At 37.6% G+C, this 17,887-nt stretch overlaps 1 protein-coding gene across 2 annotated transcripts in view; it reads left to right on the forward strand.

Annotated features, from left to right (window-relative positions):
- The first annotated feature begins 1,068 nt into the window (after positions 1–1,068).
- The window catches only part of Uaca (uveal autoantigen with coiled-coil domains and ankyrin repeats), a 97,018-nt gene continuing 80,199 nt past the window's right edge, over positions 1,069–17,887 (forward strand). Inside the window, exon 1 of one of the 2 annotated variants that reach the window (XM_015480474.2) lies at positions 1,069–1,234. In XM_015480474.2, coding sequence (XP_015335960.1) covers positions 1,154–1,234 — 81 coding nt within the window. In that variant the 5' untranslated portion in view covers positions 1,069–1,153. The remainder of the gene's footprint in view (positions 1,235–17,887) is intronic. The other variant, XM_048793245.1, reaches the window with a different exon arrangement.

The raw sequence follows: 17,887 nt of genomic DNA on the forward strand, positions 1-17,887 counted from the left end.
TCACCCTTTCCTTAAATAATTTTCATTAATCCATATTTCTGTTCTTTCATTTTTATACGTGTGTGTGTGTGTGTGTGTGTGTGTGTGTATGTGTGTATGTATTACTGGAGACTGAACCAGGGGGTGCTTTACCACCTAGCTACATCCCCTGACCTTTTCTTTATTTTTTATTGTGTATCTGGAGACAAGATCTCACTAAATTGCTGAGGCTGGGCTCAAGCTTGCATTTCTCCTGTCTCAGCCTCCGAGAGTCATTTCTACACTTTAATCTGTAATGTGTTTCTATAGGAAACACATTATGACTTAGTTGTTTTTTTTTGACAACATCACTTTGGCCATGTGGGCAAATTTTGTTTATTGAGAGCACCTCTCCCCTTCATTCCATCTCTTTCCCTCCAAAGCAGTGGGTTCTTCACTCAACAAATAACACCTAACATGTACTTTGATTTACAATAACGTATGTTAAAGTCTGTTAACTGTATGTCCTTCTGTACTATCAACAACCTATTTCTTAGAGGTTACCGTTCTGGAGTTTTTGGTACGAGTGGTTGTGGAATTTGTGAGATTTGTGTCGTAAAACATCAGGCGGAAGAGAAATTGCTCTCGAAATCTGGTCTTTGTACAGGTAACCCAGAGTAATTTCTGGGACACAACGGAAGAGAACTTTACTCTGGAAAGAGCACGTGGTTGGAAAGAAGAGGGAGTCCGGGAAGACTAGAGCTGGCTTAGCGGGACCCTAAGCATGCTCTGGACCTTAGGCTCCACCGCCCGAGTGGGCGGACGCCAGAAGTATGGAGCCTGGAGCCTTTCTACGACACTAGCCTACGCCACTCGAAGTTCCCTAACTTTTCCTCCAGCAAGCGAAAGGAAGGGTGTTATTAAGTTTAAAAGGGAAGTCCCTCCCTCTTCCCGGATTCCGATTGGTTGGGGCCGACCCCACCCCCGCCATGCGGTCAGCCGATTGGCTGAGGGAGGGGAGAGCCTCAGGCCGGGAGCAGGCGGCCGCCCCAGGTGGCAGGTGGGGCGGGGACAGCCCGCACCGCCCCCGAAGTTTCCTCCTCCCCGTCTCGCTCTCGCAACTCTCAAGCTTGAAGGTTCGCGCGCGGGCCAGGCGCGCCGCGCCCGCCGGGAGCCGGTCTGCCAAGAGTTGGCCATGAAGAGCCTCAAGTCCCGCCTGAGGAGGCAGGACGCGCCCGGCCCCGCGTCGTCAGGCGCCACTGCCGCCGCCAGCGCGGTGAGTCCCGCGGTCCGCGCGCGTTCTGGGCTTCCCTGCGCTCGACTCCCGCAAGCCCTGCGCCGCCCTTCCCCGCGGGCCCTCAGTCAGTCCGGCTCTAGGGCCCGGCGACCCTCCTTCAGGCTCGGAGACCCCGCGGACCCTCCCCGCCGCGGCAGCAGCTCCTCGGGGGTCCCTGCCCCGCCCCTCGTCGCTGCGTCTCGGAGCTTCTGGAGAAGCCCGGGGGCTGCGGGTTTGTAGTCCCCTACTAAAGCTGGCGTTTGCGGAGTGTCTCCGCGCGCAGCCCCTCCCTTTCTCGGCGCTGGCTCCCCGCCCGCAGTCCTCCGCGGGGGCGAGGCGGTCGCTAGGCGTTCCCTGCCCGGGGTTCCCCTGCCCAGGTGGGCAGGCCGCGCCCCCGGCGCGGACTCCGAACCGGTCTCTGGGCTGTGACTGCGAGCCTGAGTCCTGCCGGACTGCGTGGACGTCGTGGGTCTTCCGCTGTCGCTGTCACTGGGAAAATCTGATTTTGAGAGAGGCCGAGAGAATGGGCATCGTTGTGAAGACAAATCCTCACTTAGGTGTTGACCCTGTAGGTCGGGAAGTCAGGAAGGGGGTTGCCCTGTTGGCCATGTCAGCTGTGGAGCAGATCCGTAAAGGACACCCACTGGGCTCTGATTTGCAGCCCGCCTCTGTGTGCAGGCTAAGAAGGAGAATAGTCAGGGCCTCTGTTTAGTTGGCAAGAGAACAGGGATCTTGGGAAACAGCCTGACCGCAGATGTAGGGATTTAGATAATTTGGCAGGTTAGAAGAATGGCAATATCATCACAATTCTGTGTTATTAAAATAAATGCTATTTAAAAAGCGTTGAAGAATCAAATACTGAGGAAATTTATGCTGAAACAGCCCAGTTACATAGTGGGAGTAATTGAAAAGGATCTTTATAGTTTTATGTAGATTTTACCAAAGGATTATATGCTTTTTATGAAAATACGAATTAGACTTTATACAGATTTGTGCCTTTGTTTCCACCCATTTCCAGGATTATTTTACTAGGTCATAAGGAAAGTGTGGAGGGACTAGAATTTTTAATTAAAAATTTAAAAAATAAAAAGAATAGATTCAGATAATATGATATTTGGTGGTGTTAGTAAAGCTTGAAAATGTTTCATAAGCTCAGGAAAAAGACTCCTTTGATTTCACTTAAAATAATAATTGGCAAAAATATGTAGTAATATTGGAGATCATTATAGCCAAGTTAAAGATTGAACTTCTTTGTGATACAGGTTGTGTTTTCAGCTTTATGGAGGATATGCTGTTCTATATCTATTTAGCTACATCTCCCACAGTTTTGTTTGTTTTTACACTAAGGATTTACATAGCACTTGAAAACTTATATACCTTAATTTTATCCTGTTTTCTCCTCTAGAAAAGTAGAGAGAGTATTTGATTGTTATTGGTATATTCCATATCTCAATTTTCATTTTATACATTTGGAAGCTTATGTCTTTAGTGCTCATTAAATTCAGCATTCTGTTACTTTTCATAAAATAATGGAATGAAGGCGAAATACATGGAGCCGGGCATGATGGTGCATGCCTGTAATCCCAGCGGCTTGGGAGGCTGAGACAGGAGAATCGCGGGTTCAGTGTCAGCCTCAGGAAAAAGTAAGGCTCTAAGTAACTCAGTGAGACCCTGTCTTTAAATAAAATACAAATAGGACTGGGAATGTGGCTCAATGGCTGAATGCCCCTGAGTTCAATCCCCAGTACAAAAAAAAAAAAAAAAAAAAAAAGCAAACGTCTTCTCAGTTTGATACATATTAGAGTAAGTTTTGTAAGATTTTTAAATGAAAGTGAGTGTGGTAACTAATAAAGCCAAACCAAGCTAGAATAAAATATAGAGGAGAAATCGATTCCTTCTGCTTTTCAGTCTATATATTACATCATAACTCCTGATTTGGTCACATATGTATTTATTGTTATGATTGGGCAGGCCTCTCCCTCCCTCCTTCCCAGCCCCACCTTGACTTTAGACATTTTTGAATAGATAATATAGGAACAGGTTTGACTTGCAAGGAACAACAACAACAACAACAACAACAACAAATATTTGCAACAGAATGTCCGCCTTTCATCCCTGTCCTTTATCCACCTGGCCCCACCCACCTCAGAGGCTACTGTTGTTATTAGTTGCCTGCATGTTCCTTCAGAGAGAGCTTGGTATATATAAACAAATATGAATATAAATATTCATGCTTCATAGAAATAGAAACTCACCTTTCTTGCTGTTCCATATCCTGTGTTGTTTTGTTAATGGTGAATTTGGTCCAGAGCTTCCCATTCCTGGAAGTGGAATTGCTAGGTTAGAGGATAGGTACATTCTTTGTACCTTAAAAGATGTTGTCAAATTTCCTTTTATGTATCATGAAACCAATGTGTGGGGAAAAAATGTTTTTGAACTTTTATTAAAAGTCTTCAAATTTTTTGATCTTTGCTAGTCTGACAGATAAAATATGACAGGGGTACTTTAGATTTGCATTATTCCCCTTATGATTGAAGTGGAACATCTTTTCAAATTTTTACAAGCCGTTTGCATCTTCTTTTTCTGATATTAAATTTTTTAAAATTCTTTTTAGTTATACATGACACTAGAATGTATTTTGACATATCATATAAACATAGAGTATAACTTCCCATTCTTGTGGTTGTACATGATGTGGAGTTTCACTGGTCATGCATTCACATATGAATATAGGAAAGTTATGTCATATTCTATTGTCTTTCCATCTCCCTTCCCTTCATTCCCCTTTGTCTAATCCAATGAACTTCTATTCTCCCTCCCCCACTTATTGTGTGTTAGCATCCGGATATCAGAACATTCCACCTTTGGTTATTTTGGGATTGGCTTATTTCACTTCACATGATAGTCTCCATTTCCATCTACAGTTCCATCCATTTACTGGCAAATGCCATAATTTCATTCTTCTTTATGGCTGAGTAATTTCCATTGTTTATCCATTCATCTGTTGAAGGGTACCTAGGTTGGTTCCATAGCTTAGCTATTGTGAATTGAGCTGCTGTAAACATTGATGTGGCTGCTATCCAATGCTGTTTTTAAGTCCTCTGGTATATGCTAAGGGGTGGGATAACTGGGTCAAATGGTGGTTCCATTCCAAGTTTTCTGAGGAATCTCCATATTGCTTTCCAGAGTGGTTGCACCAATTTGCAGTTCCACTAGAAGTGTATGAGTGTACTTTTCCCCCCTCATCCTTGTCAACACTTATTGTTAACTTGGATTCTTCATTTACCGTTCTGACTGGAGTAAGATGGAATCTCAGTGTAGTTTTGATTTGTATTTCTCTAATTGCTAGAGATGTTCAACATTTTTTTATATATTTGTTGACCAGTTGTATTTCTTCTTCTGTGAAGTATCTCTTCAGTTGCTTTGCATCTTCTTTTCTGTGAACAGTTTATCCTTCCCATTTTTCTATTGCATTGTTGATTTTTTACTAATTTATATGAACTTTATGGCATGAAAATTAGCCCTTTTAATATGAATAGCTAATATTAATTTATTGGTAATTTGTCATGATATTTTTATGGTGGCATTTGCTGGGCAGAAAGTGCTTGTTTTTATACTATCGGAATTCTTAACCTTTTATTTTGTGACTTTTAGATTTAGATTTATGTTACATTTTGGCCTTTTCACTCTGCAATATTAAACAACAGCAGAAATTCCCCAAGTTTCTTCTGTTTGCTTTGTTGCATTTTTTGGATACATACAGAATTTATTCTGTTGTAAGAAGGTATACATTTTGCTTTCTTTTTTCTCCCTCCTTTCCCCTATTTGAATCCCTTAATTTGAATTTAACGGTTTTTTTTTATTATCATGGAAATAATTACAATTTGAGCTACTTTGATTTGAGAGAAATTTTAAAATTGTTTATATCATGGTTTTCTTTGTGTATTTATTTAAGCTTATATCTGAAGAGGAGACATGAGCAATAGACTGAAGTATGTTAGGTATGTAAACATTTTATGACATAGTATGTATGTAAAATATAACATCTTAGCTTAACATACTAAATTATAATTATACACAGATGATGTGCAGAAAAAAAGTAATTTTAAATGATCAGACTAGTACCATTGTTATAAATATGCTAGTGAGTTTAAAGCCCAGCTAAATGGGGACAGGTTTATATATCCATAGATAAACAGTTCACAATTATCAATTCAGAGTAAAATACATTTGATGATTAGTACTTTACAAGTCAAATCTGGAGATAGCTGCATTTATTAATCATAAACTAGAATATTTCTGTTGCTACACTTATTTTTAATTATGAAATCTGACCTTTAGTAATAAAATTAAGAACCAGTAGAGGCTGCATGCTAGAGACAAATATTGTAAGCAGATACTTTGGAAGGGGCAGTTCCACTTTAAATTGTAGCTATGTTCAACATTTGTAGCAAAGTCTTGATTGTAAAAGTTTTCTGACCTGGGAGGTCCTGCAGTGATTACTTTTGCTTCCCTTTCATTTTTGGATATTGGGATTGAATTCAGGGGTGCTTTATCAGTGAGTGGTTATGCACTTTCCAGTTCTTTCTTTCTTTCTTTCTTTTTTTTTTTTTTAATTTTGAAACAGGGTCTCACTAAGTTCCTGAGGCTGGTCTCAAGCTTGCAACCCTCCTTTCTCAGCCTCCCAAGTTGCTGGAATTAAAGGCATGTCCCACAGTGCCAGATTCTAATTTTGTTCTGAAAGCATCTTGCTAATGCCTCAGCACCCTGAAGAAACATTGTGATTTCTAAAGGAATTTGGTTACAAAATAGCAACTAAAATTTTTTCAAAAAACTTCTTTTGGTTCCTACTAAGGATATTAGTTTGAGATGTTTAGAAAGCATAAAGAGTTAAACATGATTTTGTTTTAGTTTGGATTTTAGTTTTGGTTTTATGTTTTCCACTCAGGGATTTGGGTGTGTTTGAAAACATGTTAATATTACCACAATGACTTCTGGGTAATGTGAATAATTAAGATCGCAAATCATTATGTTCATTCTAAACTCATGATACTTAATTGAGCACTATTCACTCATTATCATTAAAGATTACAGCCTTTAATTAAAAATGCGTATCTTAATTAAAGCTTTATTTAGACAACTTCCTATTCTTATTCTTGCATTGTATTTCCTGTGATTCTTGAAGGATGAAGATTATAGTTAAGAAGATTTTTTTGTTTGTTTTGTTTTTCACACATTTCCATTTCAACCCCAACATAAGCAGCAGGTTTACCCAGATTATCATGTGTATTTGAATTATGAAATTTGTATCTGAATACCAAAACAGTTGCTTTTGTAGGTCTTCTGGTACATGAGTCTAAAAACTTAAGTGATGAGTAGTTTAAGATTTTAATTACTTATATTAATAAGGATGAAGTAATTTGTATGTCTTTATTGTGCATCATACATATTGTTCAAATTTAAACTTAGTTTAGAAATTGGACTTTGCTCAGCAGTTACTTAGCTTGGAAAATATTTATGGAATATTAAGTTAGTCTCAAGAATGGATTAATTGTTACATCCTCTTTGAAGAAATGGATGATTCCAAACTGGAAGCAGAAGTAGTACAAGATGAGCCTGGAATTCCTTGTCATGCTAGAATGCAGGGGGGGGGAAATCAAAGATTAGAATTCTGATGCTAACTTGAAGAGGCCCCCACTTGGCCACAGATGGGACTTTTTGATCATTGATTAGGAAACAACTACAGTGGACTAAAATCTTTCAATCCATGAGTTCGTAGTGATGATTAAAAAATAAAAACAATTTGTCACTTTTAGAGTATGCTGGGGAACTGATGCATTCTTTTAAGCTCTGGAAAATAAAGGGATATAACAAAATATTTGTCATGATTTTCTGTTGTAAACTGTATCTCAGGGTAACTGAACTGTCAATAAGGGAAAGTTTCTCTTTATGAAAGGAATTTTATCCCAGCTAATAGATGAAGAAGGGGTGATAGAATTAACATATCACATATTCTTCAAGCTAGTAAGCAAGAATGCTAGCGTATTATGATTTTACATGTCCTAGTGAATTAATGGGTGTAGAGTTTAGACAGTGAACATTATCCCCTGGTAGATATTTTCTTCACCATTTATTAGTATCTTGCCCAGAAAATCATACCTGAATATGATAGCCCTTTACATATAACCACCATTTTATAGAAAATACAAAGGAAAGAGAAATGTGAGATGTAGTCAGGAAAATTCTGAGTGTGGGAAACTAAAGAACAGGTGACCTGGTGTCTTCAAAAATAAATTATAAGAAAAGAAAAAAGATGGAGAAGAAATCTAGAGATTACAAGATTTTAAGAGATTAAAAGACATATTGACAATTGCAATGATGGACTTTATTTAGACCCTGATTAAGTAGTTGTAGAAAGTGAAAACTTATAAGACAATTGAGGAAATGTAAACACTAACTGGATACTTCATGATATAGAATTATTTAACAAATTTAAATGTGACTATGGTAGTAATGTCATTATCTTTATAAAGAGTATCTTTCAAAGATATGTTTAGAAGTGCTTTTACAGATGAAATAATATGAAGTCTAGGATTTGCTTCAAAATACTCTGGTGGAGGGTAGATGGGGTGAGTAAGTAGGGTTATAGTTGAACTAAAATTGGTCAGTTGTAGCTGGGTGGTTTGTGATGCTATTGTATCTACTTTTGTATTACTGTTGAATTCAGCATATTTCCTAAAATTTTTATAATAAGAAAGATCTAGTCTCAGCCTTCAAGGATTTTAAGAGACAATTAAACAATAACAGTAATACAGTATCAGAGCCATAATAGAGGTCTGTATATATTGCTATGGGAGTGCAGATGTATAGAGTAGGGACAGGGGAAAGGCTGGCAAGTGAAGCTTCCGCCAGGGCCAGAAAGACAACTTGAATGACTTTGTAGGCAAAAGAAGAGCAAGTATTGTGGTGTGGAACTGTGAAATTATTTAGCCTGCTGAGGGTGCATCAGGTTAGGAAACTAAACTAATCACCTTGTAAGGATTTCAGTGAAAGGGGTTAGAAGGCAACAGATTGGGGGTTGTAGTTAGGGAAGGTCCCACCCCCCTTTTTTTATTAACTTGCATTAAAATTTTAAAATACTTGATGTTTATGCCATGTTTAGAGAGACTGTAGTGGAGTCATTAAAGTTTCACCTTCAGAAGTTTTCATAATAGTGATTTAACAAGTTTACCCTTTCTCTTCTGCCATCATCCCTAGATTTAGCTAATAGCCGACAAAATTTTGTTGTCATCAGCTATGTTTAGTTGGGTCCTTGGTAGAAAAATCTAGGTCCAAAGTACTAGATTTGAACCTTATAACTCATGTATTCTGTTTGTATTCATCTCTATTAATATGGAACCATTCACTATCCTATTATTACAGTTAGGCAAATATTTATTCTGCCACCTAAAGGATATATCAGATGGTCAAAATTTTCACCTGTATGAGCTTATTTATTCAAGAGAAAACAAAGTGATTTATGTAAGGAATTTCCCTAAAAACAGAGGACTGAAATGCACTTTCTAAAATTAGAAAAGTGGGATAGTATATTTATATCACCTTATATCTCTAAAAAATAAAATTATTAAACATTTTATATAGCTTTAATATACTTAGAATAAATATATATATATATATATATATATATATATATATATGGCTTAAAAGTACAACCCAGAAAACAAATGGAATTGTTTGTAATCACACAAAAAAGTTTTGCCTGTTGGACTTGTTTTGTTCTCAGAAATCCTAAATGTTAATATTATTTTCAAATGGTAACCTCTCTAAAATGATGGGCAGAAGAGGAAATGATGTGGTTGAGTGACTAAAGGATCTAGCAAAGGGTGGGAATGGGATAAATTGTAATTGTTTAATTGAATCAGACCTGGCAAGTCTTTTTAATAAAGAGTAGGTATATGACAACCAGTTAGGATAAAAGGCTGCTATTGTTTTAAAGCCTTTGGAGGCCAGTTGTGTATCTCAGTGGTAGAACACTTGCCTAGCATGTATGATGCCCTGGGTTCCATCCTCTGTTCTTAAAAACAAAACGAAAAACAAAATACCCACCTCATATAAATCACTGTAGAAAATAGAGTTGAGACCAAACAAGTTACCCATAGTGCTATTTACTGTGCCATAACCACTGATTGTGCTTGTTTTAAAATTCCGTCCTGCCTCTTTGTTATTTAGTTAGTATTTAATTATCTTAACACTACAGTAGTGATATATGAACAATTTTAAATAATATTTTATGCTAACAAATTTGTATTTGAAAGTTATAAGCAATATGAAATTATTTGAGCAGATACAAATGATTATGTAGCTTTAATATATTTAGAAAATGTATATATTTTGGGGGGGCTTAAAAAAGTACAGCACAAAAACACAAATGGAATTGTTTGTAATCACACAAAAAAGTTTTATCTGTTGGATTTGTTTTGTTCTCAGGAAATGCTAGTGAATTACTTAAATTGTTCATGAGAAATAAAAGTGCCCTAGCCAACATGTTTTGAGCATGTGTGTCTGAGCTTCCTTCTAAGTGATTTACATTAACTTAGTCCTCACAGCAATAATAAGAAGTGGGCACTTTGCCATCATTTCAGATAGAAGTTAAATAATTTACCTGCCATGGCTGGTAAGTGGGAAGCTAGGTAGCCTGGTTCTGGAATCCAAGTCCTTACCATTCTGAACTGGTATAATTTCAAATTTAAAACTATGGAATTTGTATCTTAAGCCATATAAAAAATGGGTGGGGTGTTTAACAGGAAAGCAGGTCTTCAATGGGAAGTTTCAACATCAATTTATACTTCCTCCAGTGGTGTATGAAATTGTTAGATTCCCTGTATCCTTTCAGTAATGGATAGAATGAATGTAAGCAAATATTTGTCAACTTGATAGGAAAAAAAGAATTGTTGCTTTAATTTGTGTTTTTGTGTTCTAGGGAGTTTGAACATATATTCATGTTAGTGACTGCTTTCATTTCTTGTTTTAGAAATTGTTTGTTCATGTTCTTTTACCATTTTTTAAACTGATCTTATTCATATTGATCTGGAAGAGCTTTATATCTGTATCTTTGTTGCTTGGTCAGTCATAGCTTTGAGAGTAGCCTGTATCTCAGTATAGTGAGTTTCTGTCATTTTCCCCTGTATTTCAAAGTTTTTTTTAAAGTATTTAATTTTGTGATAATTGCTACATTAAGGTTCTTGGCTATTTTATATTCACTGTAAAAGGGTCTAGTTTGTCACATTATGACTTTTTACTTGAATTCTACATTGTTCTATATTAATACTGTTACATACCCCCTTCTTTTTTTTTTTTTTTTTTTTTTTTTGGATCTTTTGTACATTATCCTCTCATGCTTGATTTTAGCATCAGATTTTTAGAAGGATGTATATATAGGTAAAGGAAGTCCTGAGGATCCAGTAGAACTGAAAACTGGCTTAATCTGGAGGGTTGTGTGTATGTATGTCTAAAAGGGTGTGTGTTTTTTAAGGAGATGACATTTTTAATATCGGCTTTATTGCTAAGTTGTCAAGGTTTGACATTAACTCTGTAGTAAGGTTTTCCCTTACAGATGTACAAATAATTATTTTTATTTTTACTGAATCTTGGTAAAAATTTTCTTCTTTCTAGATTGTGGCATTTTCTTAGAGAGAGTGGCAGAGAATGTGTGAGAGAGCATGCACATGTGCACACTTAGACGTCATTGCTTTTGGTTTTGTTTTTGTTTTCCTGTGGGCTCTAGGGGTCAAACCCAGGGTCTTGTTCTTCCTGGACAAGTGCTCTACTGCTGAGCTATACCCTTACCCCTGCTTCATGTCACTCCAGGTGAACTGGACTGCACGAAATAATCACACAGACAGAGAAATACTTTTTTCTTTGGGTCCTGTGCCAGCTTCTCTGATCTTAGGGGTCCATGGAAAGAGAGAGAGCATGGGGCATGTGCTGAACCCTTTTATTGGGGATAAGACATCAAATGAGGCAAGGGGTCAGGTGTCAGGGGGTTGGGTCTAGCTTCCTGATGTCTGTTGTCGCAGATGGACTGACATCTAGAAAGGCCATGCCTAACTCTTGAGATGTGTGGGGGTCAAAGGCAGAGCAAGTGGAAAGACCAGAGCGAGTCCCACCCAAACAGAGGGGCAAGACAGGTCAGTCCACTGTGTGCACTCAATGCCCCTAGTTCACACACAGCCCATGGCTGGCTTGCCACAGCTCCACATTTCCATGGCTCAGGGCTAAGGGGTGCTCGGTTCCTATGGGGCAGCTCCCGACATTCTCTAAACTAGAATTAAATCTGTAGGGGGTTTACCCTGTGCAGAGGTTGGGGCACTTCAGTGAGGAAGCCTTGTGGGTGTGGTTCTAGTGAAGCAGGCACATGACCTTTTTTGGCATGGGCAAGAGGAACAGTCAAATGCTTGCTGATTTACATGTGAGAAGTCTTTTAATTGAGAGATCTTTTTAAGGATCATTTCTCTTTTTTGATGGATAGATTTTTAAAATTAACATTATATATCTTTAAAAATCACTGTATGGAATATAAACAGCAATCATGACAATGGATAAGTAAGTAAATGAAATGCCTTGTCAGCCTTATAAAAGGTAATGGTGGGCCAAAGAATGACCCTAAATGGCTCTTGAAACTGTAGTGGGACAAATATAAAAGGGTAGGGTAACATGTTGATGCTACTTGGTTAAACTGTGTAGCCCAGGTAGCCTGGGTTTGAGTGTTGCCACTCCTGGTAATCAGTTTTGTGACCTTAGGCAAGAACTCAAATATGTTTGTTTGCCTCATTTGGAAGATGCGGTTAATAATTGTATTTTGTAGAGTAGCTGTGAGACATAATCGGGGCTTACTTGTTAGCATAGTGCCTGAAGTTGTCTCAGTAAAGATTACTTCTTAATTACTAACTGAAACATCTCACTGGAGGTCACTCCATTGTTGACTGCTTATGGGTGAAGTATGGATTTCCTGATCTTCTCCAACAAAGACAGACTTCTGTAAGGTGTTCATGTAACCTAGATCTTCCAAAGGTCATCCACTTCAGCTTCTTGCCCTGAGGGAGATAATTGGCATCTCTATTTTTCAATTATGGAAAATAAATATTTCTCAAGGGCTGTCCTAGGCTGAACACTGGGAGATGAGAAGACAAAACAAAAGGCTTATTCACAGTTTTCTGGCAGCATAATGTAAAGCCTTAAGTGCTGTGATAATGTACAAGGTACTTGATCCATCCAGTGTGGAGCTGAGAAGTGAGCCAGGTTGATTTTTCAAGGTAAACTGCTGTTGTTTTTCTTTTTGCAATTGAGGTGAGATTCATAACATAAAATTAATCATGTAAGTGAAAATTCAGTGGCATCTTGTGTATCTACAGTATTGTGTAAATACTGTATTATGTAGTACCAAACATTTCCATCACCTCAGAAGGAAACTGTGGACCCATTAAGTAGTTGCTTTCCACCTACCTTTCCCTATCCCATGGCAATCAACAGTTTGTAGAGTGAGCCTCTTAGTTGGAGGCTTCTAGGATGTGACAGAAGTAATCCAGGAAAGGATAGAATTCCTATTAGAGGGAAGAACAGACATAGAAGAGAAATATGATGTTGGGGGAAGGGAGCAGTTAGATTGTCAGCTCAGCTTTCCTGGATCCTAGAATGGTATCAGTGGGCTTGGGTGGAAAATAGGCAGAGGGGAAGTTGGAATGGTTTTAAATATACCATCTGTAAGTGTTTGTACTTTGTCCTGTGGACCCAGAGGTGACAATCACATGATCAAGTGTGTTTCTAATGAATTATTAGTAGTAGTTCTGTTCAGAAGAGATTGGAGGAGATGGAACTTGGAGTAGTACATCAGTTATGAAACTGCCTCAGTGGCATAGGCAAGAATTAGTGAGGGCCTGAATCCTTTAGTGCTGGAAGTAAATGGAGAGAAGGGTACCAGAGATCCAAAGTTCTAACTCACTAGTCACACAGCAAACAGATTCTCAAGCCCCTGCCTACTTGTCCTGTGTGATTCCCACTGAGTCCCCTGGGTATCTGATTGGATGTAATTATGTTCTGATGGGGTGAGAGGACACTGCCTACAGCTTCCTATATATTAACAATGTTTTTTAAAAAGCACACTTACTTATAATTAGTTTGGAAGAATGGCTCAGTGTTCTGATGATGTTTGGAAAATACCTTAGTTTAACATTATGAAGATAATTTTTAGAAGGTAATTTGTTTTCTTTGACTTTTTAATAGAAAAAAGAATAGTAGTACCATGATCTAGGATCTTCCTGCCTACTACTTAGACCCAAATGTTAATATATTGCTGCATTTGCTCTATTTGTATATGTGTATATCAAATTTTATGTACATAGTACACTCATTTTTCACTGAATGATTTGAAGGCAAATCATAGTATTTTATTTCACCGTTAAATACCGTAGTATGCATCACTTAAGAATAATAATCTTCTTAAATATCTTTAATATAATGCTGATATTTGAAATTGGACCTTTTATTTAAAGGTGAGGAAACTCAACAATATGAAAAAGTTGTTTTCCAATTTCTCAGGCCCCTTTACCTTGCATTGTACATGGTAACACCAACTTTCAAACTTTAGTAATAATATTAGTTCCTTATTTTTATGATTTTTGTCACATCCATGAAACATTTATAATAATTGCTAATGTGCTTTTAAGTTGATTTATTTAAAAAAAACATATAATACCAATATATTTATTTAGAGAGGAAACTGTGCCAGATGCTGAGTAAAGGGGTTACTGGCAGTCCTCTGCACTGCAGAGAATCTCTCTGATTAGCATCTGGGGAAGGAGCATTAGTGAGGGTAGTGGCAGGTGGGAAGAGAGTGTTGATGCAGCTGCATATGAGTACTTGCGCTGTACTGGTCTTGTCACTAGATTGAAGCAGGGACCATAGCTCTGGAACAGGCTTTTTGCTTTTATTACTGACTTCATGCCTCTGCAATTATCCTTGCAGCAGGCTTATACTGAGTGATGTGGCATCTTAGGAGGAAATTCTAGAAGACTGTTACCACATTTGCCTTTGTGCCAGAGAGTTGCCTGCATAGTATTGTATAGACCACACTTAGATGCTCAGTTCTACATTCTGCTACTAAGTGAATATTTTCCTATTTGTAGACTGACTGATTTTTTAAAAAAATTTTCTTTATAGCTAAGAATTATAATTTATCGAAAAATTTTTGAAATAATTATTATTTAGTATTTAAATTATATTTGAACACATTTTTAAAAACACATGTTCTTTATGCGAGGCACTGTGTTGCCTGAGGAACAAAACAAAAAATTCATTGTATGTCCATGAGTATTTGAAATTTATTGTTCTTTGAATTTTTTAAATTTAAAATAAATCACCTAAATTTATGTTTAAGAATATAATGTAATTTCTGAATAGGGTATAGCTTATTGAATTATTCAAAATAGCTCATGGTTGACTAGAGTGGATTATTAGTGTTATTATTGTTTTGACTGCTAAATAATTCTTCTAGTTTAGAATATTAGGATAATAGCTATTTATTTTCTCAAATTAGTTTTATTAGGATCTTAAAAAATAAATGTTTTCTTTAACATGTTTATTCAGTTATTTTGCTTTTCCCTCTGAATATAAAGAAATTTGATGCAATGCTAAAAACATCTTCTTTCATTTTTAAGTATTAATACCACTAAAATAGAGACATTCTGTAGCAAAAAGATCAGGGATGATAGACAAAGTATCAAAAAAATCTTGATTCAGGTGCAGGTAGTGCTACTAAAAATGTCTGTGACTTGAGCAAAGCACTTTATCTCAGAAAGTTTTGAGTTATTTCTCTTGGGGACACTACTTACCTTTCTAACTTACCAGAAATTTTAGGTTCTAAAAAGAATGGAAATATTTTGGAAACTGTTGAACAGAAGGTATAGAAATTTAAGCAATGGTCATTATCTGTCAATTAAAACCATTACATTAATTTTTGTTGGCTATATACAGAATTGCTCTGGTCCAGTTCTGAAAATGAAATGTGTTGCTACATTTTTATGAGGTGAATAGTAAGATTTATTGCTTATAGTGGAATTAAAAGATTTGAATTCTAATTCAAACTGCTCATATTGATTCCATGAGTGGTAAATATGAATACCGCTTTTGTTTTTGCACAATGCAGTTTTGAGTTGGTTAACTGAATAAAGCACAGTTGAGATGGAACAATCCTTGTAAATGTGACAAAATACACATTTTTTTCCCCAAGACATCTTCAGAGTACAGAAGTGAATGAGAACCCTAGACTTAGAGCATTTTGTAAGCCATGGAAAACATTACACTTGCATGTTTGATGAGAAGTTGAAGTATTCTGTGTTTGTTATAAGCTTTTCATTCCATGGCATCATTCACAGCTGTTAATAAGCTCTTTCTACTAGTTGATACTGATAGAATCCTGGCTTATTTTGCTGGGGACATTTCTTTGGAATTCTGTTGAGAACACTGTATCTACATGTGTATTTGCTATTGTATAATTTATTACTATGAGATTAAAAAATTTCAGCAAAGTTGAGTTCCACTAATATTTAAGGCTTTATTTTTATTTATTTATTTTTGGATTTCACACTTTTGTTGCATATCCCTATTTTCTTCTGTCATTCTGGGAATCCAGCCCCTTATGTACTGCTCTCCTTAGATCTAGGGTGAGCCTGGTTTATATTGATAGGTTTTTGTCCACTAGTGCCTAAGATTTAGAAATACTTCTCTGAAGCAAACCCACATAAATATGGTTATCTCATACCAGACAAAGATGCTAAAAACATACATTGGAGAAAAGACAACCTCTTCAACAAAAGGGTGCTGGGAAAACTGGAAATCCATGTGTAGCAAAATGAGATTAAATCTCTCTCTCTAACCCTGCGCAAAGCTCAACTCAAACTGGATCAAAGACTTAGGCACTAGAACAGAGACCCTGCGCCTAATACAAGAAAAAGTAGGCCCAAATATTCATCATGTGGGCCTGACTTCCTTAATAGACTCCAAAAGTGTAAGAAGTAAAATCAATAATCAATAATCAAAACTAAATCAAAAATCAAACTAAAAGCTCTGCAAAAAAAACAAATCGATAATGTGAAGAGAGAGCCTACAGAGCGGGAGAAAATCTTTACCACATGCACCTCAGATAGAGTGCTAATCTCCAGGGTATATAAAGAACTAAAAAAAAACTTAACGCCAACCCCCCAAACAACAACAACAAACAAACAAACAAACAAAAACCAAATAACCCAATCAGTATAAGGGCTAAGGAACTGAACAGACACTTCTCAGAAGAAGAAATACATCGATCAACAAATATACGAAAAAATGTTCAATATCAACATCTCTAGCAATTAGAGAAATGCAAATCAAAACTACTTTAAGGTTTCATCTCACTCCATTCAGAATGGCAATTATTAAGAAAACAAGCAATAATAAGTTTTGGTGAGGATGTGGGGGAAAAGGTACACTCATACATTGCTGGTGGGACTGCAAATTGGTGCAACCACTCTGGAAAGCAGTATGGAGATGCCTTAGAAAACTTGGACTGGAACCCCCATTTGACCCAGTTATCCCACTCCCGGCATATACCCAGGGGACTTAAAATCAGCATACTATAGTGATGAATCACATCAATTTTTTTTTGGGGGGGCGGGTATTAGGGATTGAACTTGGGCACTTGGCCACTGAACCACATCCCCAGCCTTATTTTGTATTTTATTTAGAGACAGGGTTTCACTGAGTTGCTTCGCACCTTGCTGTTGTTGAGGCTGGCTTTGAACTCATCATCCTCCTGTCTCATCCTCTGTGCCTGGCCACATCAATGTTTATAGCAGCTCAATTCACAATAGCTAAACTGTGGAACCAAGCTAGATACCTTTCAACAGATAAATGGATAAAGAAACTGTGGTATATATACATAATGGAATATTACTCAGCCTTAAACATGAATGAAACTATGGCATTTGCAGGTAAATGGTTGGAGCTGGATGCTGCAGTCTGGCTGGGCACAAAATCACGAGCCACTCAAGCAGGAACAAACTTTATTTTTTGAAACTGCCGCCAATGCCCCGTAAGCTCCCGGGAAGATTGCCGATCAACGCACGCGGCGTTCTCCCGGATCCCAAGAGGAAGTTCCTCCTCCGGAATTCCCTCCTACCGCACTTCCCCAACCAATGGGAACTCTCCAGGAGTCCCCTAGCAGGTCGAGGTGAACAGCAGGAGTCCAATATCCATATGAATGCAAATCTTAACATAATCATATCATCTCAATGGCTTGCTGGCATCACCTTTCAACCAAAAATGCCATGCATCCTATTACTTGGCTGTGGCTCTTAGCATCTCCCCCCTTCTGTTTAATTAAGCAACAAGCAATGTGGCTAGGGACCGTGCCTGTTAAATTTGTCCAATTCAACATATGGTTCTTACCCGTCATTGGATGAACTGACCTTTAGGCGTCAGCCTCCTGTCTTAGGTTGATACCACTGCAATTGGATCATACCCGTCACTGACTACCGGTCCAGCATATAGTCATACTTGTGGATAGGCCTATGCACCAGTGAGGGGGTGAGGTTCTTTGCCTCACCTCTGTTGGCCCCCAAA

This window comes from Marmota marmota, unplaced genomic scaffold (genome assembly GCF_001458135.2).
Source record: "Marmota marmota marmota unplaced genomic scaffold, marMar, whole genome shotgun sequence".
Taxonomy (NCBI): domain Eukaryota; kingdom Metazoa; phylum Chordata; class Mammalia; order Rodentia; family Sciuridae; genus Marmota; species Marmota marmota.